Consider the following 27,637-nt stretch of genomic DNA (forward strand, 5'->3'; position numbering starts at 1 on the left):
CTGGGGCTGCAGGCTGGGCAGAGGGTTGGCGCTGGGGCTGGGGCCAGGGCAGCCTGCTCCCTGTCTTTGGTGGTGCCTGCAGTGTGTGAATCAAGTCCAGCTAGGTGTGTGGGTCTTGGGGGCCCCAGTGCACTTCTGCTACTTCCTCCTCAACCTGGCTTCTCTACGGGCAGTCCACCTGAGGACAGACGGTCAGTAAGCAGTAGGTGGGGCTTCCCAGGTGGCGCAGGTGTTGAAGAACCCACCTGCCAATGCTGGAGACATAAGAGACTCAGGTTTGATCCTTAAGTCAGGAAGATCCCCTGGAGGACGGCATGGCAACCCACTCCAGTATTCTGGCCTGGAGAATCTCCATGGACAGAGGAGCCTGGTGGGCTACCGTCCACGGGGTCGCAAAGAGTCGGACACGACTGAAGAGACATAGCACAGCAGGGCACAGCACCAGCACTGGGTAAGTGGATTTCCCACCACGCTTAGGTTGGGCTGAAGCACAGGTGGAGGGTCTGGGTCCTGACTGGCTTGAGAGAGAGGAGACTCCTTTACAAAGGGCAGACGTGCGGCTCGGAAAAGATGAGCTGATGGCAGAGTTGCCTGGGCAGTTCAGATGACTGCAGAGGGATGTGGTCAGACCTGCAGGGGGTCACCACTGGGTCATCAGATTGCCTGCTCAGCTGAGCCCTGTGCATCCTGTGGGCAGAGAGCCCTTAAAGCTGGCCTGACTTTGTTTCCCCAGCAGTGAGTCCTGGGCATGCAAGATGCTTCCCTCTCTTTCTACTTGGGGAAGGGGCCTTCTTAATTATATCCCCCTCCACTCACATGGAAATGAGTTTGGATTTTCTGAGCATACACCAGCTGGCTGGGGGGGAGGCAGCCCAGAAGGCTGCTGGCTGGGGAAGGGAGGAGAGGGGAGGGGAGGGAGCCAGGCCAAGATGAAAATTCCGTGTTCTCACAGCAGAGCAAGGATGGGGCTCTGAGTGCTCCCCACAGATTATTGACCCTCTGCACAAAACCCGCCCCCCTTGCTTAAGGAAAAGCTTCTTGCTTCTGCTTATAGGCTCAGAGGAGCTGTGTCCACTCTGGCCAGCCTGTCCTCTGAGAACCGCAGCTTTCAGGGTCCAAACACTTAGCTGACCATTAGCGAGGTTGTCTCAGGAGAGGTCCTGCCTGACTTTTAGGCTAGGCTAATCCCTTTATGGTGTTGGGGGAGCGACTCTAAGGCCCAGAGAGGGGACAGAACCTGGAGCTCATCACGGAAGACCATAAGTCTGTCTTGCTCGCTGCCCACCCGGGTTCTGCCTGCCGGTGGAGTTGCCCAGAAAGAGGTGGTGTAGGTTTCCCTGGGGCGTGGGGGGGAGGGGGGGGCACTTACATCTCCCCTTGGCTAGCCTAGAGAAGAGGGGCGGGGGAGGGGCGGGGTGGGGTCAGGCGTTTGACTCCGCCTCCTCGCACTGGCTTCAGCTCTCGCTCGGGCGCTGGCTCAGTCTGGCTGCTCTCCGCCGTCGCTCCGCTCCGGGGATGACACCGCCTCCGTCCAGATGCACCGCCCTCGGCGCCCCGCGAGCCCGCGTTTCCAGCCCTCTGGCTCGGTCCAGGTTCCTGCTGTGGCTGCTGCTGCAGCTGGTCTGGACGGCCGCCGCCTCCCAAGGCCACCCGAAGAGCGGACCCCGCATCTCCGCTGTCTGGAAAGGTAGGTGGCGCCGCTCGAGCTGTGGGGCGCGGGATCCAGTGCCGCGCGGGGCGGGTGCGGAGTGTGCGGCACCGGAGGGAGTGCGTGCGCGCGGCTCTGTGGGTCCCGGGCTGTCCCCGCCGGTAGCGTGTGGGTCCGGGTGAGTGTGTGAATGTGCGCGCGGCCACACCGGAGCAGGCTGTAACGCTGCGGCGAGCAAGCGGCGGGGGCCGGAGCCCAGCTAAGTCGCTCCAAGTCCTCCCGCAGCCGGGAGCCGCAGCGGCCGGGCTCAGGGGGACGGAGAGGGCCCTCTTCTCGGCCCTAGGCACTCATCGTCCTCCAGCGCCCGGGCCTCTGTGCGGGGGATCCTTTCTCCCGCCGGGACCCCCACCCGGCTCTATCTTCCAGAGCTGTGGGCTCTAGCTGCGTGCGGGGGAGCCAGTGGGGCCGGCAAGGGGGCGCGGACCCTTTGCTGCCGCCGCTGCGCTCGGGCTGCGGGAACAAAGACCCCGCTGCCTGCCCCCGCCCCCCGCCCCGGCCCCAAGCGCGGGCCGGGTAAAGGGGTGGGCACCCTGTGGAGACCCTGGACAAGGTGCGGTGCAGAGGCTTCGGGCACCCGGGCGCTGCCTCTGCAGTGCTGGGACCAGCCGCTCCCCCCTTGTCCGCACGTGGCAGTTGTCACAGGGCTCGGCGCCAGCGTGGGGGCAGTACCCGATGGGTGGGGCGCGGCCATTCGGACCCCCAGGCAGAGGACCTGGGGAAGGAGTGCAGCTTTTAGGCCCTCATGGTTATGTGAACTTGGGGGACCGGAGTCTCCCCCAGGGGCGTCTCAGTTTAGACCACTGTACGTGGGTCGGAAAACCAGCTGGATGGTTTGAGGGGTTTCATGCCTCGAGGGACTGAGCTCCCCTCCTCTGCAATGCACAAAAATGCTTCCCCACCCCCCTGCCACTGGGCTCTGTCCCCATGTTCGGCGTCGGCGCGGCCCCCCTGCGGTGGTGGTGGACCGGCAGTGGGGGTTGGGGGGCTGGTAGATTTGGCCCCTCCGGGAGCTCTTTGATGCCTGAGGCGGTTTGCAGGGATTGCCAGAGCCTGAGCATTATCTGGGGCAGGTATTCTTAGCGGAGAGAGAGAAAAAAAAGAAAAACCCACTCCAAAAGCAAGTGGCCTGAGCTGGTGCTGCAGTGAATGGAATGTGACTCGCCCAAGGTCACTGTGCATTGTGTGAGCTCACATTGCAGAGAGGGGGCTCTGATCTGGCAGGGACCAGAGCTTATTCTGAGTTAGGAAGTGGAGAAAGATTTAGGCCGTTTCTTGGCCAGCTCTGCTACCCAGACAAAGATATTCCTGGTGCAAGTGGAGCGGGGCATCTGAGCCCTGACTGTCCACTTAAGGTGGACACCAACACGCCCCTCAGTCATACCAGCTCCACCCTGGGCTCTCTCTTCCTTCTTAGCATCCTTGTCTTTCCTCAGTCTGCTTAGCTGTCTTGGACAGCACGGCGTTTGTGCACTTTGAAGGGGATGATGGCCACATCTGAGTGTTCTAAAATCTCCCCCTGCCTGAGTGTTCTGAAATCTCCCCTTGTGCCAAACCCCTTGCCTTTGGCTCTGCTTTTCCCCATCCCCGAGTCTTCCCAAGATACCCTTTCACACACATATTTAATGCACACCCACCTTTTAGCACTTAATGCTGCCTTCCCATCTCGGCGGGCACTTAGTTCCCACCCTGAGGCTATTTAAAACTGATTTCTGTCCTCTTACCCGCTTCCCAAAGTGCTCTCTCCACTGCACGCAGTTCACTATTGTAGCCGCACTGGCCGTGCCCTCTGTTGGGTAACGCACTATTGACCTCCGCTTGGGTCTGCCAGCCCCTCACCTTTCTTGGCCAAGAGCAATCTGTGGTCTTCTTCACTGGTGCCAGGCACCCCACAGGCCAGACAAACCCTGCCATCCACCTGTCCCCCAGGACCACCAGCTGGTAATGGTATGCCTAGCTGACAGCTGCCTCCTATTTCCCATGGAGTGACACATGGCAATCGGACAGGAATGGGCTTGGGCAGGGCGAGCCCGGGAGTAGGGTGAGAGGAGGACCTTCCCAGCCTTGCTGGAGGCCTAGGTCCCTGTATACCAGTGGGGTGAAGGGATGGGGGTGGCGGCCTCCAGGAATGACCAGACCAAGGATAATGGTGGTTCTGGAGCTGCTTTTCCGTGAGGCCTAAACTGGGGTTTTAATTATAAGCCAGGACAAGTGTGAGGACTGGAATGGATATAGAAGGATCTTTCTCTGTCATTTATTTTCTGCCTCTTGAACCCCCAAGTCCTAGGGGATGATTAGATAAGGGAGTTCTGGGAAGGTCCTGGCCTGTTCTTGTCAGGGGGGTTGATGCCTCTCCAGCCTGATAAAGGGTGGCCCAGAACTGCCAGTTGCCCTTGAGCTCTGTACTTGTCTCTGACCCTCAGAGCTTGTCAGGGCTCTGGAGTTTTTCCCCCTAGAGCTGTCACTGAGACAGGGGCCAGTCAAGGGTGTGACTTTGTGGACCTGACTTCCCTGCAGCAGGAGCTGGAGGGGAGTGGTTTGCAGGTGAAGGCAGGAGGTGGGCATGCTTGTGTACCCCTCTCCCATTCCATCCCTGGTTGAAGGAAACGGAGAAGACCCAGAAGACCCTGATCTCCAAGGTCAGAGGTGAGCCAGCTTGTCCACAGCAAGAAGCAGAGCGCAGTGTCCTCTTATCCAGCTGGTTCTGCCATCTCCCTTGTCCAGTTAAAACACAGGATGTTATTGTTGACTCGGCAGCTGCTGGGGGAGCCATCATGGGGCCACTCCCCAGGGTAGGGGGTTGTTGTCACCTCCTTTAGGGGATGAGGTCACAGCTGGGGCTCCCCAAGCATCACCATTTCCAGTGGAAATCCTTGCCCCCTTGGGGACTCAGATGTATTCATCACCTTCAAGGTGAACTCCCCTTGCAGAACGGGGCGGGGGTGGGGGGTGGGGGTAGGGGGGGACAAGTCCCAGGAGGAAGGGGAGTTTCTAAGCTGGGAGAGATGCTTGGTGATGTCACCGGGAGTTTCCTGCTGGCTCTGTGGGCCCCCTTTCCTGAATAATGAAGATTCTAAGAGCAGGCCGGGATGTAAGATGTCCGGCACTGGCCCAAGACGACCATGATGAGGGAGAAAGAGATGGGAAGTTGGAAGCCTGGTTCTGGACCCAGCTCTGATGATTTTCTGTGTATCTCTGGGCAAGTGCTTGACTTTTTCTGAGCCTCAGTTTCCTCAGATTTCCAAAGCAGGTGTTGTTTAGTCGCTAAATCGTGTCTGACTCTTTTGTGACGCTGTGGGCTGTAACCTGCCAGGCTGCTCTGACCATGGGATTTCCCAAGCGAGAATACTGGAGTGGGTTGCTGTGCCCTCCCCCAGGGGATCTTCCATGACTCAGGGACGGGACGTGCATCTCCTGCATTGCAGGTGGATTCTTTACCGCTGAGCCATCAGGGAAGCCCAAAGCTTCCCTGTAGGAAGGAGCTGGTGGCTCAGTGATAACAGAATCCACCTGCAATGCAGGAGATGAAGGTCCAGTCCCTGGGTCATGGGAGACCCCCTGGGGGAGGGCATGGCAACCCACCCAGTATTCTTGGCTGGAAAATCCCATGGCAGAGAGCCTGGCGGGCTGCAGTCCGTAGGGTTGCAAACAGTTGGATGTGACTGAAGCGACTGAGCACATCCTTATCAGAACACTAATCCTTTGCCTTTCTGGGGCAGGTGGAGGCTGTAGTGGTCTCTTCAAACCCAAGCAGTGAGGAGAAACCAAAACCTGGGAAATCAGGGGAACTCCTTTAGTTTTCTGTTCTTTCCTATCATTTTCCCTCATAAGTTGATGGCTGATCAGCTGGAGGAAATGGCTCATTTGGTCTGTAACTCCAGGGGTGGGCATAGTAATTCAGTATTTTTGGCATTTATCATTTGCTGGGGCTAACCTTGTGCTGGTCCTGGGCCTAGGGAACCAGGAATGAGAAACTAGATGAGTGCATAGGCTTCTCTGTGTAGATGAGACAAATAGGCAAGTCAACCTGCAGTTACAATGCAACATGTCAGGGCCTGTCACAGAGGGCAGCTGTGGGGGTCAAGGAGGTACCTAATCCAGTCTGCACAATCAGAGAAGGCTTCCTGGAAGAGGTGATCACTCAGGATGGTACGTGGAATAGGAGCCAGCTTGAGAGGGGAGGGACAGGAGGAAGTACCCTGGTATGACAGGATTTCAGACCCCAGAACTTGCAACTAGGACGAAGGAGAGGCAAGGAGCTGTGTGGAGGAACATCGAGTCAGCCTGGCCTAGGGGCTCCAGGAGGGTTTCTTGTAGGAGGGGGATGTCTGAGCTAGGCCACCTGGCCTTCCACAGCCAGCCCAGCAGCAGGAAGGAAGGACCATGGTGGGCAGGGAAGACCTCCCTGTGTCACAGCTCCCTGATGGGAAGCTGGGGCAGGTCCAGGGACCCCAGAGCTTTCCTGCTGGCTCCTGACCACAGGTGTTCCCCGGGTGAGGAGGCCCAGTCCTCAGTAGAGATGCTTCACTGGCTGAGGAGCTCGCCCAGCATCAGCCAGGCCCTGCTGGTGTGGGAGGTGCAGATGGCCTTCCTCTGCCCAGCTTCCGCTTCCAGGAACCTTCATCTCCTTACCCAGGGTGGATCACTACCCAGGCTGGGCACTTGGGAGAAGCAGGGAGAGCAGGACACCCTTCTTTGAGGAAGGCTGAGCCAGGACCCCTAATGTGCAGGTGGGAAGCCGAGGCTCAGTCTACGGGGTGGGACCCAGTGGCCTGCAAGGGGCAGTGGTAGGAGTGGGTGGCCCCCGAGTTGATAGCTCAGGCCCCAGCTGACGTCCTGCCCTCCACCCCCAGTGCCACTGCCGGGCAGTCTAGCTGTGTCACAAGGGGCTGACAGCACTTCCTCTGCTCTAGTTGACAGCTCTGGTTCCTCCTTTCTTGGTTTCCTTGTTTGGTCAGTCCTGGCTGCCCCGGAAGCCACCTCTCTTTAAGGGTGGGGGAGGAAGGGGGTCCTCCTAGAGCAGGGACTGTGGCCCCCAAATGTCAGAGGACTTGGGCTTCTCCCTTTCCTAGCCAGCCCAGGCTTGAGGGACCATTTCATCCATCCCTTTCTTGTTCCCGATGGCCAGTCTGCCTCCAAGCCCGTTACTGCACCCCCACCCCACCTTGGCCGTAGGTCTTCCCTCAGCATTCCCCACTCCCCATGCTTTCCTGCCTCAAGGCCATTGCCCTGCTGCTTGTTGCCCTGCTGGTCATTCCTCCAAACACCCAACTTGCCCCGCTTCCTTCTTTCTGTTGGTTCAATCTCACTTCCTCCAAGGAGCCTTCTCGGATGACTCTTAACTCACACAGCCTGATGTCAGAAAACAAACGTCAGAGTTCACCTGGGCTAACCACTCATTCCACAGATGGGGAAACTGAGGCCAGAGAAGCCAGGGACTGGCCCAGCATCACCCAGTGAGATGGGCGGAGCCGGGACCAGGGCAGTGTCTTCCTCCCAGGACTGTCCTTGGCCTCAGCTCTTGGCCTCCCTCCACTTGTCTGTCTGTCTTCATGCTGCTGCTGCTGCTGCTGCTGCAAAGTCGCTTTGTCGTGTCCGACTCTGTGCGACCCCAGAGACAGCAGCCCACCAGGCTCCCCCGTCCCAGGCATTCTCCAGGCAAGAACACTGGCGTGGGTTGCCATTTCCTTCTCCAATGCATGAAAGTGAAAAGTGAAAGTGAAGTCGCTCAGTCGTGTCCGACTCTTAGCGACCCCATGGACTGCAGCCTACCAGGCTCCTCCATCCATGGGATTTTCCAGGCAAGAGTACTGGAGTGGGGGGCCATTGCTTTCTCTGGTCTTCCTGCTGTGGCTCCCCAAACCCATTTCCAGTTCAGCTGGACCCAGACTCTCCCTGCCCCAGCGCTGTCTGCTCCTGGGAGCCTCAGCAGCTTGACCTCCTCCCTTCAGGACTTTGGATTTGCGCCAGCTCCATGCATTCTTCTGCTCTTTTCCTCGGGGCAGCTGGGCCTCAGGTCCTGGGAGCAGGTTGATCTGTGTCACTGCATGGGCTAATCGGGGTTTAACCGTCACGGCAGCCAGGGATTAGGCTGAGGCTGCTGCATCTCCACACCCCTTCTGCCAGTCAGGGGTGAGGCTCTAACCCAGCACCCCTGGGGGCAGCCCTCACGAAGGAGGGCAGCTAGTCCCCGCTCTGTGTCTAGGTCTGTGTTCAGTTGCTTTTCCGGTGAGGGCAGAGGAGAGGTTCTGGGTTTGCCCTTGGAGGGCCTGCTGGTATCTGGAGAGGTGGTCCTGCAGCCTGTGACTAGGGAGGGCACCTGGGGAGGTCAGGAGCCTGGTGCAGCCAAGGACTGGGACAGGAAGTGAGAGCAGGAAGGGTCAGTGTGGGGTGGTGCAACCTCGGTCAACTGCCTGGTGGAGGAGGAAGAGCCAGGCTAGACAAGAGCAGGGACATGAAGTGGGGCAGAATGTGGCATAGATTGCTGCTTGTATCCTTGTCTTCTGGGCCCAGGGCTCTTTGCCAGCCTAGTGAGGGAGGAAGGTACCCTGTTGGTGGCCCAGGAGCCTGTCATAAGGTGTCTCCGAGTCTGACCTTGGGCTTTGGCCTACCCTAGTCCTGCTTCTTTTTAACGTCCTCAGCTGCCCGCACTTGCCTGTCCTGACCTTGCATTGGCCCTGGGGACTGGGCTTCACCCTCAGGACCCCACAGTCCAGGTGAAATTCCACCAAACAATGTGATCTGAGAGAAGATGGTGTGTGCCAGATGGTGTATAGAACAAGGTCAGAGGGAGGACGGAACCGTGAGGCCTGGAGCAGTCTGGGACACTTCCTGAAGCCGGCGGGGGGAGAGGGGGGTTGAGGCTAGATCTTCAAGCCCAGGTAAGACCGTGTGCACAGAGAGAAGGGGAAAGGCGGTCAGGAAGGGAGAGCGCAAGCGAAGGGGTAGAAGCGGGATGCAGCCATGGCAGAGAGGAGCAGAGACGGCGGGCCTCGACTGCCCAGCGGAGGAGGTGGGCCCTGCTGCGACATGCAGTTGGGACCCGCGGTGGGTTCTTGAGTTGGGAGGTAGAAGCAGTGTTTTGTTTTGTTTTTTTAACCAGTGCAGGTTGGGCGGGAGCCTGGCTGGTTGGATGGTTAAGAAGGGTCTCTGAGCACACCCTCCCTTCGCTACAGCCTGCCCACACTGCACTGTGCTTCTATTCTGGGCAGAGATCATGGGATGCTTGTGTACTGGTCAGCACGCAGTGCGGCACACACCCCCAGGTCCCTAGTCCCTGCCTCCCTCAGGCCTGCACACCCACGCTTCCTTACACACACACTCTCTTTAGGGCATCGTGGATAGAGGTCAGGCAAGTAGCCTCTGACCAGGTTCCACCCTCTCTGGTTCTCAGTCTCCTCATTTGTATGAGAGAGGCTGGCCTAGAAGCTTCCAAGGGCTCACCTTTGGAGCCCAGTGTTATAAACACAGGTTTCAGATTCAGTCTGCCTGAGCGTCAGCCTCCACACCACCAGTGAGCTGGGTGATCTTGGGCAAGTTACACAACTTCTCTGTGTCTGGCTGCCCTCATCTGTAGAACGTACAGGGCATAATAAAAGAAGCTGCCTTCAAGAGGTCAGTGATGATTGTATGAGTTACTACATCTGACCCTCGAGTACTGCCCAGCACTTAGTAAATGCTGTGAAACAGTTAGGTGGGGGTATCATCGTTGCCTGTGTCATCTCCCCCTTTGGCATTTCTGATTGCTGATGAAATGCAGCCCTGGCAGCCTGGCCCCTGCCAGCTCTCCCTAACTGCCCATGCTGGCTGGCTGCCCTTGCTCTCTGACCCCTCCCTCTTTCCCCTCTGGCCCAGGCTAAGGCTGAGCTAAGGAACCTTCTGTTTCTCAAGCCCCCTGTCCTGCCTGCCTCCTTCCATTTGGGGTGGTTTAGCCATCCTTTGCCCTCTCCCTGATTCCTACTCTGGCCCTGGGCCCAAGGGCAGGCCTAGTGTCTCTGCCTATCCTCTCCTTTGAAAGAGCTACCACCTGACTTCAGCTTCACTCTGGGGCTTTTAGAAACTGTTGAGCTGAAGAACCAGTGGAATCTGGGCAGAATCCGGACAGGACGTGGCTTCCTGCCTTCCCTGGGCTTGGCGCCTCCTCCCCTGTCTGGCTGGGCCTCTGTGCTAGCCTTCCCTGAGCCCCCAAATCTGTCTTTGTTCAGCGCCGCCTCCAGCACACACTCAGAATATTCTCCACACTGCTCCTTACCCTCAAGCCTTTGCCCCAGCTCGTCTCTCCAGCAAGCCAAGCCTTCTGTTCCTTTGAGAACAGTGGTACAGTGCAGAGAGCACACAGCCCTCGGTGGCATGGAAGGCCCTTAGTTTTTCTGTCTGTAAAATGGGCATGCAGGTGCTGTCCTGCCTTCTTTGCAGGGTGGTTGGGGGGATTTGGTGAGCTAGTTGGTGGAGGCAGATGAGGATGTGGTTTCACTGTTGCCTGGACCTTCAGAAAGCCGTCTCTGACTTATCCAGTACTCACAACCCCATGCTTTCCCCCAAATGCCCCCAAGCTTAACCCCGAGTGTTTGGTTCTGAGTCACTGCTGCTGCTGATGCTAAGTCACGGTGGGTCATAAAACCTAGACCTTAGCAAGCACCAGGCCCTCCAATCCACTGAGGAGGGAGCCACACTCAGGAAGGCCCAGTCCCTGGTCAAGTCACGGTCACCCAGCCGCCTGGCTGCCACAGGAAGCGCAGAGAGAACCCGGGCTGAGTCCGTACATGAGGTATGCTTCCCTGCCGCCCACGGCTGACCTTGATGGGTGGGAAGACCCTCCCCCGTGGCTCAGCACACAGCTCACTGTTCCCACGGTTGATAAAGAGAGGCACCCCTGGAGTAGGAAATGGCAACCCACTCCAGTATTCTTGCCTGGAAAATCTCATGGCCTGAGGAGCCTGGCCGACTACAGTCCATGGGGTCACAAAGAGTCGGACATGGCTGAGCGACTGAGCATACGTAAATTGTCAAGATTAACTTTCTACCTTTTTATTGAAATTTGTCCTGAATGAACTACTTGGTGCCATAGTTAGTGACAAGGATTTGCCGTTTCCCACTAAAATGTGGGAACTCTTGTCTTAGTTCTCTCTACCTTAAATGGAGGGTAAGGAAATGCAATTATGATTGGTTTTCTAAAGATGAGATACTGTGTTGAGATACTTTTTTTTTGTCAATTGACAGGTCTGATAAGGTTGTAATCATCCTCCCCTTCCACATGAGTGTTTATGAGAACTGTGGAGTGTTTAAAACAAACTTGAAATCCATGGGAAGGGAAGGAGAAAGCCTTTCTAAAACCTACAGTTCTGCATTTGGACTCCTGACTTTCTCAGTCTACAGAGAGATTATAAGAAGACATTCATGCATGCTGGGTGAATGGAAGGAAAGGAATTTTTAACTTACACATGGAATTTCTCCATTTCAGAGATGATTCTATGACAGTGCCTCAGAAAGTGGATGCAGCAATATTGCCTTTCCAAACAATATTTTTCATCACTGCTTTTTGCAGTACTTGTATTATTAGAGATGGATTATCTGGGATAATTTTCTTCAAAGGGAGTTTGTTATACACAAGCTACAATGTATTACAGAGTAGAAAAGTAAAGCTCTAAAAGTTTCAGAAACATTTGATGAATGGATAAGGATCTGAACATCCCCTCTCACTCCCAGGACCGACCAGCTACTCAGTGGAATGTAGTGACTCAGTGTAGTGTAGTAAATGTAATGTTACAATCAGCACGCCCTCTCATCCAGGCAGTTTCTCAGAAGAAAATGAAGTCTTACTAGTAAAGTTAATGTAATTTCTAGATTCTAGAAAACGCTGACCTAATCAGTTGGGGCCACCAACTGTTTTGTTGCTTGGATTTCCCTCAGATTTCTCTATTTGTAGGAGAGGTATTTTCTTATGAGGAATATGATAAATATCATTGGTTACTGTCTGGTGATGAAAATTACCTGGTGTGTATGATACACAGGTGGTAACCAGGGAACCTTCAAGTTGGGAAAAGAAACTTTTTCTTTCAGTTGTTTGGTTTAAATTTTATTCTGGATCTTCACAGTCAATGTTATCAGTTGTATTATGGTGTTCAGGGCTTGCCTTGGATGCAATATTTCTTTTGAAAATGAATTTTCTTTTTATTTTGTGATCTTTTAAATGTTGCACCAATTATGCTTCATGCATTGTTACATCTTCATTTAGTTAATGTAATGTCTAGTTCATTTCCAATAAATACATTGCTGCCTAAAAGAAAAAAAAAAAAAAAGAGAGGCACCCCTCCCACGACCCTGAGTACCGCCTCAGGGGTGCCACCTGCCCCAGCACACCAACTCTCTGGCAGCTGTCTGGAGCTCTGCCTGGCCGAGTGTCGCCAGCACCCCAACAGCAAGCACAGCCCTTACTTAGCACAGGCCCATGCCATCACATAAGCTGGGCTTCTGGATACAAGGAGCGGCTTCCCCGGGCCCTCCTCCCTGCCATTCTTCGGGAGGCAACGATGAAACATTTGTTCCTTTGCCCCTCACCTCTTCCAGTAGAAAGGTTTCTGTCATTCAGAGTCCTACCTGGAAGGATGGTGGATGGGTGATCTCTCTAGTTACCAGGCCAGTGACTTTTCCCTTGGCCAGCAAGGGAATGTAGGGTAGAGAGCAGGAGATGACCCAGGGCGGCCGAGAGAAGGGGATGGCCAGCTTTGGAAGATCAGGACGCTCTCACGGAAGTCCAGGCTGTGGTCCTGGGCTGGAGCAGAGCGATGAGCTCCAGAAACCTGAGCTGCTGCCTGGCCCTGCTCTGTCTCCCTAGTTCTGTGTCCTGGGCCAGTGGCACCATCTCTCTGGCCTCCGGGCCCCTCAGCTCAGCCACTGTTCCCTTCCCTTCTCCTTGACCTGTGGGCTTCCACAGGATGGCGAGCCTGAGGGCTAATTCCTGGGCCCTGCGTGGGCCTTCCCTCTTCTTCCTCTGGCGAGGGTGTGAGGTGGGTCTGGTGATCCAGGGTGGGGTCCGACTATGGGAGGAGGCTCCTGACAGCTGTGGTTGGGCCTCCAGTCGGAGGGTGGCCTGGCTCTTGCCCCGCGCCTGGGCCTCCCTGGCTGCCTGCTGCAGGCACTCCCTGCTGGATACCGCATTCCTGCCATTCTCTGAGCTTGCCCCATGCTTGCTCTCAAAGGGCTCCTTGAGGTTAGCATTCAAGGCCTGTCAGGTCAGTGGGTCAGCTTGGAAGGCTGTCCTTGTACAGACCGGACTGTGGGCCCATCCCTTGTTGCTCCCTTCACAGATAATGCCACTGCTCCCCATTCTAGTGACCACTCCCCCCTCCCCTGAGCAGCCCTCTTTCACGGGCAGTGAGGATGCAGGGATGGTGAGGACATGCATGACAGCACCCAGCGCTGATGAGGAAGAATGATGCTCCAGCAGGCAGCCCCGCTTTAGGAAAACCCCCTCCACAGAAGGTCACACTTGTCCCAGACAGTCTGTTGCTGGTATTGTGCTGGGAGGGTGGGGGCCACCAGAGGGATCAGGTCTGATTGGTTCCCACAGGATCTGAGCCCCAGGGATGGCCTGGCTGAGGGCCTGATGGGGGAGGGCTGCCCCCCTGATACCTGGCCATCTTCTTGACCCTCATTTCTGTCTGGGGCTGTGGGGGGTCAGGTGGTCACGGAGTCTAGCTGGGTACAGGGCAGCCTGAGTGTGTCCTTTCTTGGTCGAGAAGAAGCCAGGATTGGCAAAGAATCACATGGGGGTAGGGGGCTTGTGCCTGGCTCGCCTCTGGAGCCATGTCTATCCCGTGTGTCCCTAGCCCTCTCCCCTGCCTGAACCCCTGGTTATTCTGGGAGCTTTTAGCTACCACTTAGTCAGCCACTAATGCGTCAGGCCGGGGAGTGAGGGGGGAGACACGGTGCCAGACGGTGCTCCTTTTAGACTTCCAGGATAGGAAGTGGGGGGGGAGGCGGCGGTGCTGGTCAGACAGGGCGACCTGGGGTGCAGGGGTGCTGGAGGAGCGGAGGCTCTGTGGATCCTGGCCCTGCTCATTGGAAAGAGAAGGCAGGTCTGGAGACTGAAGGGCATGGGTTGGTGTAGCCTTGGTCCCCTGCCTTGCCCTTCCCCCATCACCACACTGGGGGCTTCAGCCCACCTTCCCCAGTCTCCTCTCTTTAGGTCTCTTCACCCACCACACTGTCAGCTTCCCCACCTTTGCTCAGGCTGTTTCCACTGCCTAGAAGTCTCTTCCTGCCTGTTTCTTACCCATCTAGCATAGGTCTTTCTGCCTTCTCCATCCTTTTGAATTCCTAAGGAAGCAAGAAGACATATTTAGGGATACAAAACTGAATCTCTTTAGGAGCAGGCCCCTTGCCTTGCTCAACCCCTGCTGGAGTGGAGCCTTGAATGCCACCCCCTCCCCTCTTGGTGCCAAGGGGCCACAGATCCTGGCCTCCAAGACTTGGTGCTGCCTTCACTTCCAGGCAGCCCTCCTGCCCCTGAGCCCCCCAGCCCCCGCTCCTGTGACCTGAACAAAGCTTCCTTTCATGTATTCATCGAGCTGCTGCCGCTCAGACACTTCCCCTGCACAATCAGGCCCTTTGAGGGCCTCGGGCAGTGCGGGAGCCGGGCTGGGGCTGGGTTAGGGAACAAGCCAAGGCCTCGTCCTGGGGCTGAGCTGGTGCCATCTCCCCCATACACATCACCAGGCTCAGAGCCGGGAGGGGCGGGCGCCTCGGGGTCAAGGGAGGCAATGCTCCTGGGCTCCTGTTTCTCCCGTTAAGATGAGGTGAGCAGTTCCTGCCTCCCTCCCACTCCTGACCCTGACAGCCACAGCCAGGATTTGAGCACAGCAGAGCTCACGCTTGCAGATCTGTGCAGGGCTGTCCTGTCATGCTATACCCAGCAGCACCCCCATATGCACCCAGCAGCCCCCCAACTTCCGTGCAGCCTTCACCCTCCCTGTGTGTTCTCAGCGATACTTTGTGAGCATCCCAGGGTCTGTACCAGTTTTGCTTGAGCTCCATGGAGACTTGCTTTGGTGTGGCTGTTTCACCCCTCCAACTGGGTTCCAGGGTAGGGACAGGCCTCCCTGCAGAGCTTGCTCTCCAGGGCCAGGCCACAGCTGTCCCATCAGACTAGACTGCCCAGAACAGGCTGCATATCCTCCTCACTTGGATGGCCCTGTGACCCCAGACACAGGCTCCCTCAGGGCCCCTCCTGTGCCCCTTCCTCCACGACTAGGGCCAAGCATTGGCTGTGCAGACCCCTCCTCTGAGGCTGTGAGCTGAGGCGACTGTTTGGAGGTGGCCAGTGTGACCTGAGCTTGAGTCTCCTCCCCTTTGGCCTCTGGAGGGCCTCAGATCTCAGGTTCCAGCCCCACGTCTTTGGGCCCAGACATGTAGCTTTTTCTGGCCGCCTGGGCGTCTCGGGGAATAGGTGGGGAGCTGGGGCCACAGACTGTCTCGAATCTGGGTTAGGCTGCGGGGCTGGTGGTGGCTGCTCAGGCTGCGGGTGAAAGGGGAGCCGGAGCCAGGGCGCTGAGTCAGGAAAACCTTGTGTCTCTCCCCAGCACTCTAACACTCTAATTTTATCCCAGCTGCTGGGGAAGGGGAGCCTGCCAGCCCTGGCTGAGCCCTCACCAGGTGAACCCAAGGGCCGTGAGCTCAGCGCTTCTCTGTGGCCTGCAGTGCTGGCATCTTCATGAGCATTCCTGTCTACCAACACTCAGTCTGGATGAGCCAGAATCTCCTGCCTCCAGTGCGACCTTGAGCTAGAGTGTTCCTGAAGGCCCTTGGTTCTGGACTCTATACAGTGAGCTGGGCCACAGCTGAGGTGGTGTCTGAGAATAGCCCGCTTGCTCGTGTGACCTGGCCATGCAAGAATGTGTCTTAAGGAAAGGGGGTGAAAGTGGAGAGGGTGGAGGTTGCAGGGTGGAGAGGGTGCTCTGTCCCTGCTGAGTGCAGAATCAGGAGGAATGGCTCAAATGGCACTGAGGGGGCCTGGGGGCAAAGTCAAGGACAGGGCGGTTCTTTTCTGTCTGGGCTGAGGGTGTCCTGCTTGGGTGTCACTGCTTGCTGCCCTTGAGTTTGCTGCAGCTGAATAAACAGTGATCAGGCTGAGGGCACGGGCTGGTCGGAGGTGGGATGATGCTAGTTATGGCTGATTGCTGAGGGCGCTGCCACAGGCTGTCCCATTCCTGTAATTTAGCCCTGCAACCAGGACGACCTCAGCGATGTCACCGGAGATGAGACATCTTCTCCCCAGAGGCAGTGGCTGCAGGTTTCTTTTTTGGGCAAAACTGTCCCAATCAGCCCTTCTACTTAAAGGCCCAGGCTATGCTCCGCGAAGGGCCCCCATCCCAGAGTTGCGGGGAAGTGGGGGCTGGTCATCCCCCCGGGAGTGAGCTGGCATCCTTGTGAAACCAGGCCAGGGCAGTCCAGGGCAGAGTCCAGCTTGAGGGCAGAAGCTCTGGTCCCTGGCCTGCTACTACTGCCCGTGTGAGTTTGGGCTGCCCCTCTCTGGACCTTTGTTTTTCCATCTCTAAAATGGGAGGAACTGGACATTAAGATTCCTTTCTGGCTTTGATCCTTACTGACCTGCTCACTCAGGGGGTGGGGTAGGCTGGGAAGGGTCAGAGAGGGCCTCCTGAAGGAGGGGAGAGGGTTCCGAGCAAAGTGATTCCTGGGAGCCTGAACTGTCCATGGGGTTCTTAGAGGCCTTGCTACCTGCGGGAGGTGGAGGTGACTGCTTGCTCTGTCCTAGGCAGTAGAGAGCCTTAGAGCAGAGTTGAGGGACCTCCTTTCCAAGCCCAGCCCTCTTGGGAACAGCAGAGTGTGTGTGCGGGGGGAGTGGGGTAGGGGTGGGGGTCCTTAAATTCTGTCCTGACTCTGAAGTCATACATATTGTAGGGTAGGGCCGTTGGCTTTGGAGTGAGGACAGCTGGTTGCCAGCCCCTACCAGAGGGCTCCTCTCATTTCCTGCTCACAGCTCTGAGTCCAATGTCTCCATAGCCAGCTCCAAGCCCTCATAGCTCAGTGGATGCAGTGTGCGTGGAGGGCAGGCTGGGATCTTCCAGCCTCAACATTTTCTGCCTGTTGTCTTTTCCTTAGGCCATGCAGGGCAGGACCACGTGGACTTTGGCTCAACTGAGCCACACACGGTGCTTTTCCATGAGCCAGGCAGCTCCTCCGTGTGGGTGGGCGGACGCAACAGAGTCTATGTCTTTGACTTCTCCAAGGGCAGGAACACCTCCGTGCGCACGGTGAGCCTGGACCCTCTCCTGCCCCCTTCTCTCTTCTTCCTTCCCCATCTTCTTTTGATTGATTGATTGATTGATTGTTTTGGCTGAGCTGGGCTTTGCTTGCTGCGTGCGGGGTTTCTCTCGTTGAGCCCGGTGCGCGGGCTTCTCCTTGCAGTGGCTTCCCTTGTTTTGGAGCACGGGCTCTAGGGCACGGGCTCAGTAGTTGTGACTCACGGGCACACAAAATTAGTTGCTCTGTGGCATGTGGGGTCTTCCCAGACCAGAGATTGAACCTGTGTCCCCTGTATCAGCCTGTGAATTCTTAACCACTGGACCATTGGGGGAGTCCCTTTCCCCATCTTATCTCCTCTCTGGCCTTGGTGAGAGGCTTCAGGGAATCTGGAGGAGCTGGCATGTCTTCCAGAACTGGTCAGCCCCCTGTTATACCCCATAAGTGGTGTCTGGGGAAAGGCTCCCTGAAAGTGGTCCTGACTGGCCTGGGTGCTGGGGTGATGTGGAGACAGGCATGAAGCTAATAGGCCTGGCCGGGTAGGGAGCGCTGACTAGGGAGGCCTAGCAGGAAGCTGGCCTCCCAAACCCCGTGACCCTGTCTTGTGAGATTTCTGGACTGGCCCGTGAGCTCTGGGCTTTGGCTCTGGGTCTCAGGCTGAGTAGCCTGTGTGATCTTGGGTAAATCACTCCCCTTTTTGAAGCCTTAATTGCTCATCTGTCGAACGAGCCCATCCTGAGGATGCATGGAAAGAAGTTGGGGGCATCTTGCCCCTGGCAGGTGGACTCACATCCCCCTCCCTGTTCCCCCAGGTGAACATTGGCTCCACCAAGGGGTCCTGCCGGGACAAGCAGGTGAGTGGGGAAAAGGGAGTGCAGAGAGGAGGCTGGGCCCCTTGGAAGAGTCCCTAAGAGCCTGAGGAAGGAGGCCTGGCCCTGTCCTGGGAGCCGCAGTCTGGGAGGAGAGAGGCAGCCCTTCCTAGGGTTCCTGGCCTGAGCAGGAGACACTCCTTCCCTAAACCATTCCTCTGTTTTTAGGGGGGTGGGAGTCAGCTGCACCCACTCGGGCTCTCCTTAGAGATACCTCCTGGGCTTAGATTTTTAAAACCTTCTTTCCCAAGACTGAGGGTCCTAGTGCTAGGCCTGCCAGGGCCTCCAACCAACTTCTTGCCTTCTGCCTTTCCTGGCAGGACTGTGGGAACTACATCACACTCCTGGAGAAGCAGAACGAAGGGCTGCTGGCCTGTGGCACCAATGCTCGGCGCCCCAGCTGCTGGATCCTGGTGAGGAGGGCCCTCCCTGTGTGCCTGGTCAGCTCACCCTTGTCTGGATGGGCTTCTGCCCCCCAAGGTGGGAAGAGGTGGGGGCGGCGCTCTGTGGCTGGTCTCATCTTGTACAGAGTTCCTGGGAGGATGGGGACCCTGGCTGAGCCGCTGGCACCCATGGGAGGCAATGACCATGGGACCATGTGGCATTCTGACCCCCTTGGTCTCCCCCAGGTGAACAACTCTGTGGAGTTTCTTGGGGAGAGGAAAGGTTATGCGCCCTTCAGCCCTGATGAGAACTCCCTGGTTCTGTTTGACGGTAGGGCCATTTGACGGTAGGGCTGTGGCTGGAGCAGGCGGGTGCCCTGAGGGCAGCTGTGCTGGGCTGGGGGAGGGCGGTCAGCTCTGTGCCTGGTCCAGGCCCCATGGAGGGGCTTCCAAGAGCTGCGTGCCCTTATCCGTGGCCCTCCCACTGTGCCCAGGGGACGAGGTGTACTCCACCATCCGGAAGCAGGAATATAACGGGAAGATCCCTAGGTTCCGCCGCATCAAGGGTGAGATAGAGCTGTACACCAGTGACACCGTCATGCAGAGTGAGTCAGACTCCCACTGGGCTGGGCTGGGCCATTGAGGGTGTGTGAATGCTCAGGGGTCCTCATGTTTCTGGGGAGTCTCCCTGAGGGCTGCTGGGGCCACAGGCCATCAGTAAAGTGGGAGCTGGGTGCAGTCCTGAGATAAGAGAGCCAAGGAGGTGGTCCTGGCCAGGAGCGGGGGATAGCAGAGGTGAAGATGTGGGGGCAGAATGGGCCTGACACCCTCTGGAGACACATCAGAGGAAGCCCCAGACCCGTGTGGGGTCCTCGGGAGCCACGGCGTGTCCCTCTGCTGAGCTCATTTGGGGCCACACCCACTCCCTCTTCTACCAATTAGGCAGAGGTGACATAGAGGCCCCCAGGGACTCCTCTGGGTCCCTCGGCATGAAGTCATTGCTCCTGGGCCAATGACATCTTTGTAGGAGAGGGCAAAACAGGTGAGGGGTGGGGGTGCAGAGTCTCGGCCCCCTTGGGGTGTTGGACCTGGCGTTCTGAAGTTTATTCCTGGTGTGACTGGACGTGGGTTTGTTTGTGCAGACTCGGGGGCTGGGTCCTCTGAGAGGCTCCCGGCCTCACACCCGTTCATATCTGTCCCCGGCAGACCCACAGTTCATCAAGGCCACCATCGTGCACCAAGACCAGGCCTATGATGACAAGATCTACTACTTCTTCCGAGAGGACAACCCTGACAAGAATCCCGAGGCCCCGCTCAATGTGTCCCGAGTGGCCCAGCTGTGCAGGGTGAGCCAGAGCAGGGTGGGCGAGCGAGTGTGTCTGTGCCTGAACAGGAGTGAGTGAGTGTGTGAGTGCAAGTGTGCGAGGGAGTCTGTGGGACTGTGGGAGGAAGAGGGTGTGCACAGGAGGGTCGGTGCATCTGTGAATGGGTAGTGATGGTTGGGGTCACGTGCATGTGTGAGGGTGTGCACAGGTGTGTGTTCGTGGAGAGTGTGTGCGAGCATATGCATGGGAACAAGCGTGTGTTGACGTTTTGTGTTTCACCTGCGTGAAGATGCTGGGTTGTGTAGGTCTGTGTCATGTATGTGAGTGTGAATGTGTAAGAGTGGGCAGACGTGTATCTGAGCCAGTGTGCTCGATGGGGACCTGACCCCTGCACCCTGCAGGTCCCCACTGTGGGCCCTGTGCCCTGGGTCAGCCAGGCCTGCCACCTGGAGCCTGGCCTGGCCTGGAGTCGTGGGGCAGTCCAGCTTCGCCCCTTGGCAGGTCCTGGCCCTTTGCAGGGCCTCTTTTCCTCCTCAGAAGCCTGGATGCTGGCCTTCCCGGCATCAGGTGCCCCGAGTATGTGGGGCAGCCCAGGCAGGTGCTGAGGGACCTCCCCCTCCTCTCCTCCCTTCCAGGGGGACCAGGGTGGTGAGAGTTCACTGTCGGTGTCCAAGTGGAACACCTTCCTGAAAGCCATGCTGGTGTGCAGTGATGCTGCCACCAATAGGAACTTCAACCGGCTCCAGGACGTCTTCCTGCTCCCCGACCCTAACGGCCAGTGGAAGGACACTAGGGTCTACGGTGTCTTCTCCAACCCCTGGTGAGTGGTCTTGTCCTGGGGCTAGGCTGGTGAGTGTCCAGTGGGGATCAGAGCACTTATGCCTTGTCAAGGGGATGGCTGATACGGCAAGCACAGGGATTCCAGGCTCAAGGGACAAGGCTGTTGCTGGGCCTGGGTTGGGCGGACACAGTGCTCAGGAGGATGTGCATGCTGGTGCGTTTGTGAGTCTGTATAGACGGCTGTGTGCACATGTGCCATATGCATGCTCACGGCTACTGGGCCTGTGTGTCCGCTAGCTGTGTGCGCAGAGCAGCTGCTGGGCCCTGGGAAAAGGCTGCAGAGGCCTCTCAGGGTGTTGGGTGCTATCACACCTGCTCAGGCATTGCCTGTGCCTGATAATCACACCTCTTAATCACTCTCATTGATTGAAAACAAGGCAGGCCTAAGTGAGGGTGTGTGTGGGGAGGGTGGGGGCAGGGTGGGGAAACCAAGACCCTGCTCTGGGGCTCCTGTGTGCATGGACCCAGCGGGCTGGGAGGAGGACGGGGTTCTGGCCTCTGTGGCCATTAGCATCCCAAGGATGAATGTGTTGGGATTCCTTCTGCCCTGGGGTTGACCTCTGAACTCAGTGATTCCGTGACAGAATACAGGTTGTGGTTTTATATTGCAGAAGAGAGAAATTAGGCTGAACTTCCGTCCCTCCCTTTCTGTCCTGCCTCTCTCCTTCTTTCAGTGGTATTTGCTAACACTCAGGCACTGGCCTTGGCCTCCAGGAGAGTCCCTGCTGTCATGGAGCTCGAAGGCCAGGAGGCTTGGTCGCTAGGCTGTAGTTACACTCCATCTGGTGCAGGGCTGGCCTGAGTGAGTGGAGATGGGCGGTCCTGGGCCTCCCACTGAGGTGGTCTCTATGTCCCCCCAGGAACTACTCGGCTGTCTGCGTGTACTCCCTCGGTGACATTGACAAGGTCTTCTGCACTTCCTCACTCAAGGGCTACCACTCGAGCCTCCCCAACCCACGGCCTGGCAAGGTGAGCAGTGACACCCGCCATGGCCCAGGCTGTGACCCCATCTCCCAGCCACCCCACTGATCTGGACCTGTTCTCCTCGCCCAGTGCCTCCCAGACCGGCAGCCGATACCCACAGAGACCTTCCAGGTGGCCGACAGTCACCCTGAGGTGGTGCAGAGGGTGGAGCCCATGGGACCTCTGAAGACACCACTGTTCCACTCTAAGTACCACTACCAGAAGGTGGTTGTCCACCGCATGCATGCCAGCAATGGGGAGACCTTCCACGTGCTTTACCTAACCACAGGTGAGGGGCTACCCTGGACCCCCTCTCCAGTCTGCTTGGGAAAAATGAGTATAAAGAGTAATGTCGTTAACATCTGGTTGGATAGTTATACCTGGAAGGGAGAACTGAGTGGCTAAGAGCTGTCAGGAATTAATATGTGTAGCTGTGAAAGAGTCAATCAGTGAGGGCTTCCTGGAGGAGATGGGGCAGAGGGAGGAGGGCATCGAAGGCTGGAAGGTACCCGGATTCAGAGGCAGAAATGTAGTGAGTGTGAGCAAAGCTGGGTGTAGCTTGGTCCAGCACTCTGACTCCTGAGGATGGTAGGAAGAGATGTGGAAAGTCAGGTGGAAGGGCCTGGTCCCAGGTGTCCTATGGGCCTCTGCCAGGCAGAGTGAGGAAACTGGCCCCTCTCGCTGTCTTTGAGATTATGCAGGTATGAGGAAACATCTGCTGTGGGATGCAAAGAGTTTCATGAGATATGAGGAAGGGCCTCCAGATGGCAGCGCCTTTGCAGGGTCTTGCGGAGGACTGCGGGGCCACCTCCTCTTCCCTAGACGGGCTCCCTCTGGGAGTGGGGTCTGGCTGGCCCCAGAAGCAGAATAGAACATTCTTAAAGATGAGCCTGCATCCCAAAAGGTCATTGGCCATGAAGAAAACAGCCCTGCGGTGGCTTTAGAGCAACTTCCTGGTCCCAGACTGTGGGCGAAGATGCTCTGGGAGCAGGCATGGAGATCAGTATTGAGGGGAGGGTGCTATAGGCCTTCCTTAGGACTGGGTGCTGGTGCCATCAGAAAAGCAGTGTCTCCCCCAGTGCCGAACACCTCTGGGGTCCTATAGTCTAGGCCTCAGGCAGCCCCCTCAACTGCACATACCGCCTATGTGACTTCCTGCTGTTGCTTCACCTTGGGGTTTTCTCAGGGTCACAGTGGCCTCATTGGTGTTTTGGCGCTTAGGAGTCTTGGGGAGAGTAATTTCCCGTTCACAGGCTTGGCTTCCGAGTTGTGAGATCCACCACCCCTTGACTCCTCCGTTCATCCTGGCTCTACCCACTGACCCCTGTCCTTGCTCTGCTCCCTGGCTCCACCCACTGACCCCTGTCCTTGCTCTGCTCCCTGGCTCCACTCACTGACCCCTGTCCTTGCTCTGCTCCCTGGCTCCACCCACTGATCCCTGTCCTTGCTCTGCTCCCTGGCTCCACACACTGACCCCTGTCCTTGCTCTGCTCCCTGGCTCCACCCACTGACCCCTGTCCTTGCTCTGCTCCAGCAGCGGATGGCCCGGCTATTGTGACCAGCCAGCAGGATAGAGCACTGGGGTGTAGGGGGGTGACGATGTAGGACTGGGAGCAGGAGCCAGGACAAGGCAGGCTGGTCCTGGGCTGAGGGAGCTGTAGGCTCCCTTTCTGCAGACCTGGAAGCCGATGCACTTGAGTGATGAGGGCATTTGTCTCGGTTCTCCCTGAGGGCCGTCAGAGAGATACTGTTTTGGAGTTTGCAGCATGAAGGATTGGGGCTGGATGGGAGACAGGACTTTCTGAGCCTTCTGCAGAGAATGGGAGGCTCTTACAGCTGGAAGAAGCTATGAGAGGTTGTCACCGGGCTGTGTGGAGGAGGTGAAGGGCAGTGTGGGTGTGAAGGTAGTGCGTGGGCTGGAAGCCTGTCAGGCCAAGGGAGCCAGGGACCACATCCCAGAACCCGCAGAGGGGGGATCGTGGACACTTAGAGGTAATGTCCCCGGCAGGCAGTCATCTGATCATCTGACTGCTTTTTTGGGGCAAGTGATGCCCTGGGAAATTGGGAGGGAGGGAAAGTGAGGTAGGCTATTCTAGAAACTGGGACAGCCGGGGAGGTAGGATTGGGAAGACTCAGGGGTCAGGATGCCCATTAGTCCCCGACAGGAGTGAATGGAGAGAGCTCCGGGCTCTGAGGCAGGCAGCTTAGTATATGACCTTGGGATCCCCTATGTGGAACCTAAGGTTCTTTTCAGGTCTAAGACTTTAGAAAAATAAAAAAATCCCCTAAGACTGCATATGCAGTATGGAATCCTGGATTGGATCCTGGAACAGACAAAGGACATTAGCGGAAAAACCCGTGAAATCCCAATAAAGTCTGTAGTCGACTTAATCATAACAAACCAGTGTCAACTGCTCGGCTGTGACAAACCTCACAGTCACACAAGATGCTGACCTTCGGGGAGACTGGACGAAGGGTTATATGGGAACTCTGGACTGTCTTTGTGACTTTTCAGTACATCTGAAATTATTCCAAAATAAAAAGTTTCTTATTTCAAAGAAAGCACATCCAAAAGAGTCCAGGAAACAGAAGAGGTTGGAAGGGTCTATCTAGTTCTGCCTGCTCTGAGTTCCAGTCACCAGTTACGTGACCTTGAGCAAGTTGCTTGGTCTTTGTGAGCCTCATTTCCTTTCCTTTGAAGTGGGGATGTTGATACCCTCCTCCCAGGGGAGTGGGGGGTTAAATGAAGTACTGTAACCAATGCGTGTAGCTGGAGGCTTGGCAGTGCTTGGGCACGTGGGACTGCTGGTTCTCTTCTCTGTGCTCTGGCTTCCCCTTGTGGCCTTGGGGAGCCCAGAGCCTCCTGGGATGGCCTCCCTGGCCCAGTCTTGGAAACTTCCTGTGATATCTTTGGGCCCTTAAGACCCTCCCCAGTCATGCTGTCCTTTCCCCACCCCACCCCAGTCCTCTGACCCTCGCCTGAGCCTTGACTTAAATAGCCCTGCCCACCTGTGTCTTTCCTGGTCAGCCCAGGGGGAGGCTGCCTGGCTCTGTGGTGGGGCTCCCGCCTGCTGACCCTCTGCTCTTCACCCACAGACAAGGGCACCATCCACAAGGTGGTGGAGCCGGGGGAGCGGGAGCACAGCCTTGTCTTCAACATCTTGGAGATCCAGCCCTTCCGCCATGCGGCCGCTATCCAGGCCATATCACTGGATGCTGACCGGGTGAGCCTCCCCACCCTCAACCCGCCCTGTGGGGCCAACGTGACCTGAGGGCAGAGCCCGTCTGTGTGTGACTCGCATGTCCTTTTCAGGGTCTCTGGGCCCCTGGGCCTGCCAGGCAGCTGGACCTTAGCCTGGGGGCTTAGAACTCAGTTGGGGTCCCTGACCTGACTGGTCACTTTTTTCCTTCCAGCGGAAACTGTATGTGAACTCCCAGTGGGAGGTGAGCCAGGTACCCCTGGACCTGTGTGAAGTCTACACCGGGGGCTGTCACGGCTGCCTCATGGCCCGCGACCCCTACTGCGGCTGGTACCAGGACCGCTGTGTCTCCATCTACAGCTCCCAAGAGTATGTTGGCCGGGCCCCCTGCTCCTAGGAGAAAGTGGACACAGCAGTAGTGCTTGGTGGGCGGCGTCCCTTCTGGCCAGACCCTCCTCCGAGTGGGCACCGCTGCTGCTACTGCTCGGGGGTGAGACCAGGGAAGGGGCCGGGCCTGTGGCCTCCTGTTTTCTTAGCCTCTCTCTTCCTTCCAACTCTAGGCCAGTGCTGCAGTCCATCAGTCCAGTCGAGCCACACAAGGGGTGCCCCAACCCGAAGCCAGGTACCTATCTGGCCCAGCTCAGAAGCTGCAGTCCAATGGGGGTGGTATATTCGTGCCCCATTGCCCTGTCCAAGGGAGGCCAAATCTGGTCCTGGGGGCTCCAGACAGATGGGGCAGGACAGTCCTGTGGAAGGAGCCCCCTTGGTATAGGGGTTCTACAAGGAGTCGGGTGAGGGAGGCAGGGGAGAGTAAGGAGGAGAAGGGGGGCTGGTGTCCCCGCGTTCATTTAGAAGCCTTGGCCTTGTAGCCCTATCAGTGTGGGAGGACACAGCCTGCCCTGGGAGCCCTCACCGCTCCTCATGGCTCCCTCCCTCTCGCTCCCCAGAGCAGGCCCCGCTGCAGAAGGTCTCCCTGGCCCAGAACTCCCGCTACTACCTGAGCTGCCCCATGGAGTCCCGCCATGCCACCTACTCCTGGCGCCACGAGAACAGTGTGGAGCAGAGCTGTGAGCCCAGCCACCAGAGCCCCAGCTGCATCCTGTTCATCGAGAACCTCACGGACCTCCATTACGGCCACTACTACTGCGAGGCCCAGGAGGACTCCTACCTCCGCGAAGCTCAGCACTGGGAGCTGCTGCGTGAGGACAGCGCCATGACCTCACAACTGCTGGGCCACGCCTGCACTGTGGCCACCAGCCTCTGGCTGGGTGTCCTGCCCACGCTCATCCTTGGCCTGCTGGTCCATTAGAGCCTCACGGGGCCGGGTGTGCTGCAGGCTTCTGCAGCCCCGAGGCACTAGAAAAGTCTCACACCCAGAACCGGCTGGGCCCAGGAGCTCCTCGTCCACCACTTCTTCCCAGGGGGACTGCGTAAACCTGACGGGGGACACCGGGCCTGCAGATGGCCAGCCGCAGGCGGCTGTTGGGCCCCCGTGGGGCGAGGGTGTTGCAGGCCACACAACGCAGGCTCTGACTTTGAAGCTGGGGCCTTGATGCAAGACTATCTTTTGGAGATTATTTTTCAAAAACTCCTCAAACGGATGAAATGCAGTGATGCTCTTGGCCTAAGAGCCTGTGGGCCAGAGAGTGGGGTTTAAAAAGAGGAATGAGGGACCCCATCTCTGGACCTTAGGGCTGAGGCCCGAGTCCTTCTGGACTCGCTAGACCCAGATCACCCCCTCATTCTCCCTCCTGCCAGGACTTGGGGAGGCTAGTATTCCTGCAGGCCCAGGGCTGCCCTCTGTGACCTCCTCATCAGCCCTGGGTCCCTCTAGGCAGCTGCCTTGCATGTTTATTGAAGGATGTTTGCTTTCCGGACGGAAGGACGGAAAAAGCTCTATTTTCATGTTAGGCTTCTTTCATGTGTAGCTACTTCTGACTGCATCTGTATGAAATACCAAAACTACATGCGGGGAAGGGTGGGGAGGGAGGGGTTGGGGGAGGGATGGGTCATGGGGGCAGGGAGGGCCTCGGTCTACGGCTCCTGGGAATGGGATGAGAGTCCAGGGATGGGCATGGGTTTGAAGAGAAAAGCATGAGCTGGCTCTGCCCTGGGAGCCCAGTCTGAAGGGGACGTTCGTCCATGCCCCTGGTCGGGGTGGTTGAGGGAGGGGGTGGGATGAGGGAGACAGGGGAGAATGAAGGAGAAAACTGAGCCCTAGGTTCACCGTGTTCATTTCAAAGGAGGAGCCAGGTCCTCAGGGGGAGGTTTCTAGGACTCTGCCCTTGGCATTGGGGGTTGGGGGGCGGGGAGGGGGTCCCCTCCCCTCCCCTCAGCCCCCTTCCCCAAGGGCTGTGCTTCCATGCTCCTAGCCTCCCACCTTCAGCTCAGGACTTGTTATAACTTAGGCTAAACTGTGAATTCCTGTAGGGACGGCCTGGGCCAGGCTCTCCAGGTGGGCGGCTCTGCCCCCAGCCCTGTCCATGGATTTCAGCAGAGAGCTGGGCCCTTCTCTGGCTGTGTCTGGCCAGCCTGGGGCAGGGCCTGGGGCTGGTGGCCTTCCAGCTTCGGCCCCTGCATCTCTTCGCAATGCACTTTAATAATGTAACATATTACTAATAAACAAGCTATTTATTTACCTGTGCCTGCTCCTTGCCTTCCACACCATTTGGTCAGGGGGTAAGGATGGGGGTTCCTGTTCATGACTCAGTACCTCCTGCCCCTGTGAGCCTCACCCCCTCTCCCGAGATCCTTGGAGCTGAAGGGCTCCTGGTTAGCGTGAGGCAGGAGTGAGCTCTAAACCCACAGCTTTCGAGCACTGCTCTGCCTGTCAGGCAAGGACCTGGAGCCCAGACACTCCTGCATCCCACCTTTCCTCACCTCAAGAGCGGGCCTTTTCCCCTTCCCAGCCTCCACCCCCTGACCACTTCCCTGGGCAGGCCTCTCCATGCTAGAAACAGCCTCTGGCCTCCCTGCCTTCAAGGGGCCCATTCTGGGAGATAAAGCTGATCAAATAAGACCCTGTGGGAGAAACCTGTGGTGAGGGAAGTATCTGGGCCAGAGGAGAGAGGGCAGGAGAGGGCCAGCAGGC

General features: G+C 57.4%; 1 protein-coding gene across 1 annotated transcript; it reads left to right on the top strand.

The window, feature by feature from the left end:
- The first annotated feature begins 382 nt into the window (after window positions 1-382).
- Window positions 383-27,184, top strand: SEMA7A (semaphorin 7A (JohnMiltonHagen blood group)). Its single transcript, XM_069559527.1, has 15 exons — window positions 383-451; window positions 1,459-1,687; window positions 16,826-16,977; window positions 17,779-17,820; window positions 18,156-18,248; window positions 18,465-18,549; window positions 18,713-18,823; window positions 19,425-19,564; window positions 20,179-20,363; window positions 21,244-21,352; window positions 21,437-21,635; window positions 24,443-24,570; window positions 24,761-24,915; window positions 25,107-25,168; window positions 25,494-27,184. Exons 2-15 carry the CDS (start codon window positions 1,516-1,518, stop codon window positions 25,853-25,855), a joined length of 1,995 nt encoding a protein of 664 aa, XP_069415628.1. The 5' UTR covers window positions 383-451; window positions 1,459-1,515; the 3' UTR covers window positions 25,856-27,184.
- The last annotated feature ends 453 nt before the right edge of the window (window positions 27,185-27,637 follow it).

The sequence above is a fragment of the Ovis canadensis genome, chromosome 18 (genome assembly GCF_042477335.2).
Source record: "Ovis canadensis isolate MfBH-ARS-UI-01 breed Bighorn chromosome 18, ARS-UI_OviCan_v2, whole genome shotgun sequence".
NCBI lineage: Eukaryota > Metazoa > Chordata > Mammalia > Artiodactyla > Bovidae > Ovis > Ovis canadensis.

Bases quoted from the DNA above. Each gene is read 5' to 3' on its own strand.
- SEMA7A (XM_069559527.1), top strand. From the start codon at position 1,516: ATGACACCGCCTCCGTCCAGATGCACCGCCCTCGGCGCCCCGCGAGCC. The intron at 18,249-18,464 runs GTGAGGAGGGCC...GGTCTCCCCCAG, and splicing joins GCCCCAGCTGCTGGATCCTG to GTGAACAACTCTGTGGAGTT. The intron at 18,824-19,424 runs GTGAGTCAGACT...TGTCCCCGGCAG, and splicing joins CAGTGACACCGTCATGCAGA to ACCCACAGTTCATCAAGGCC.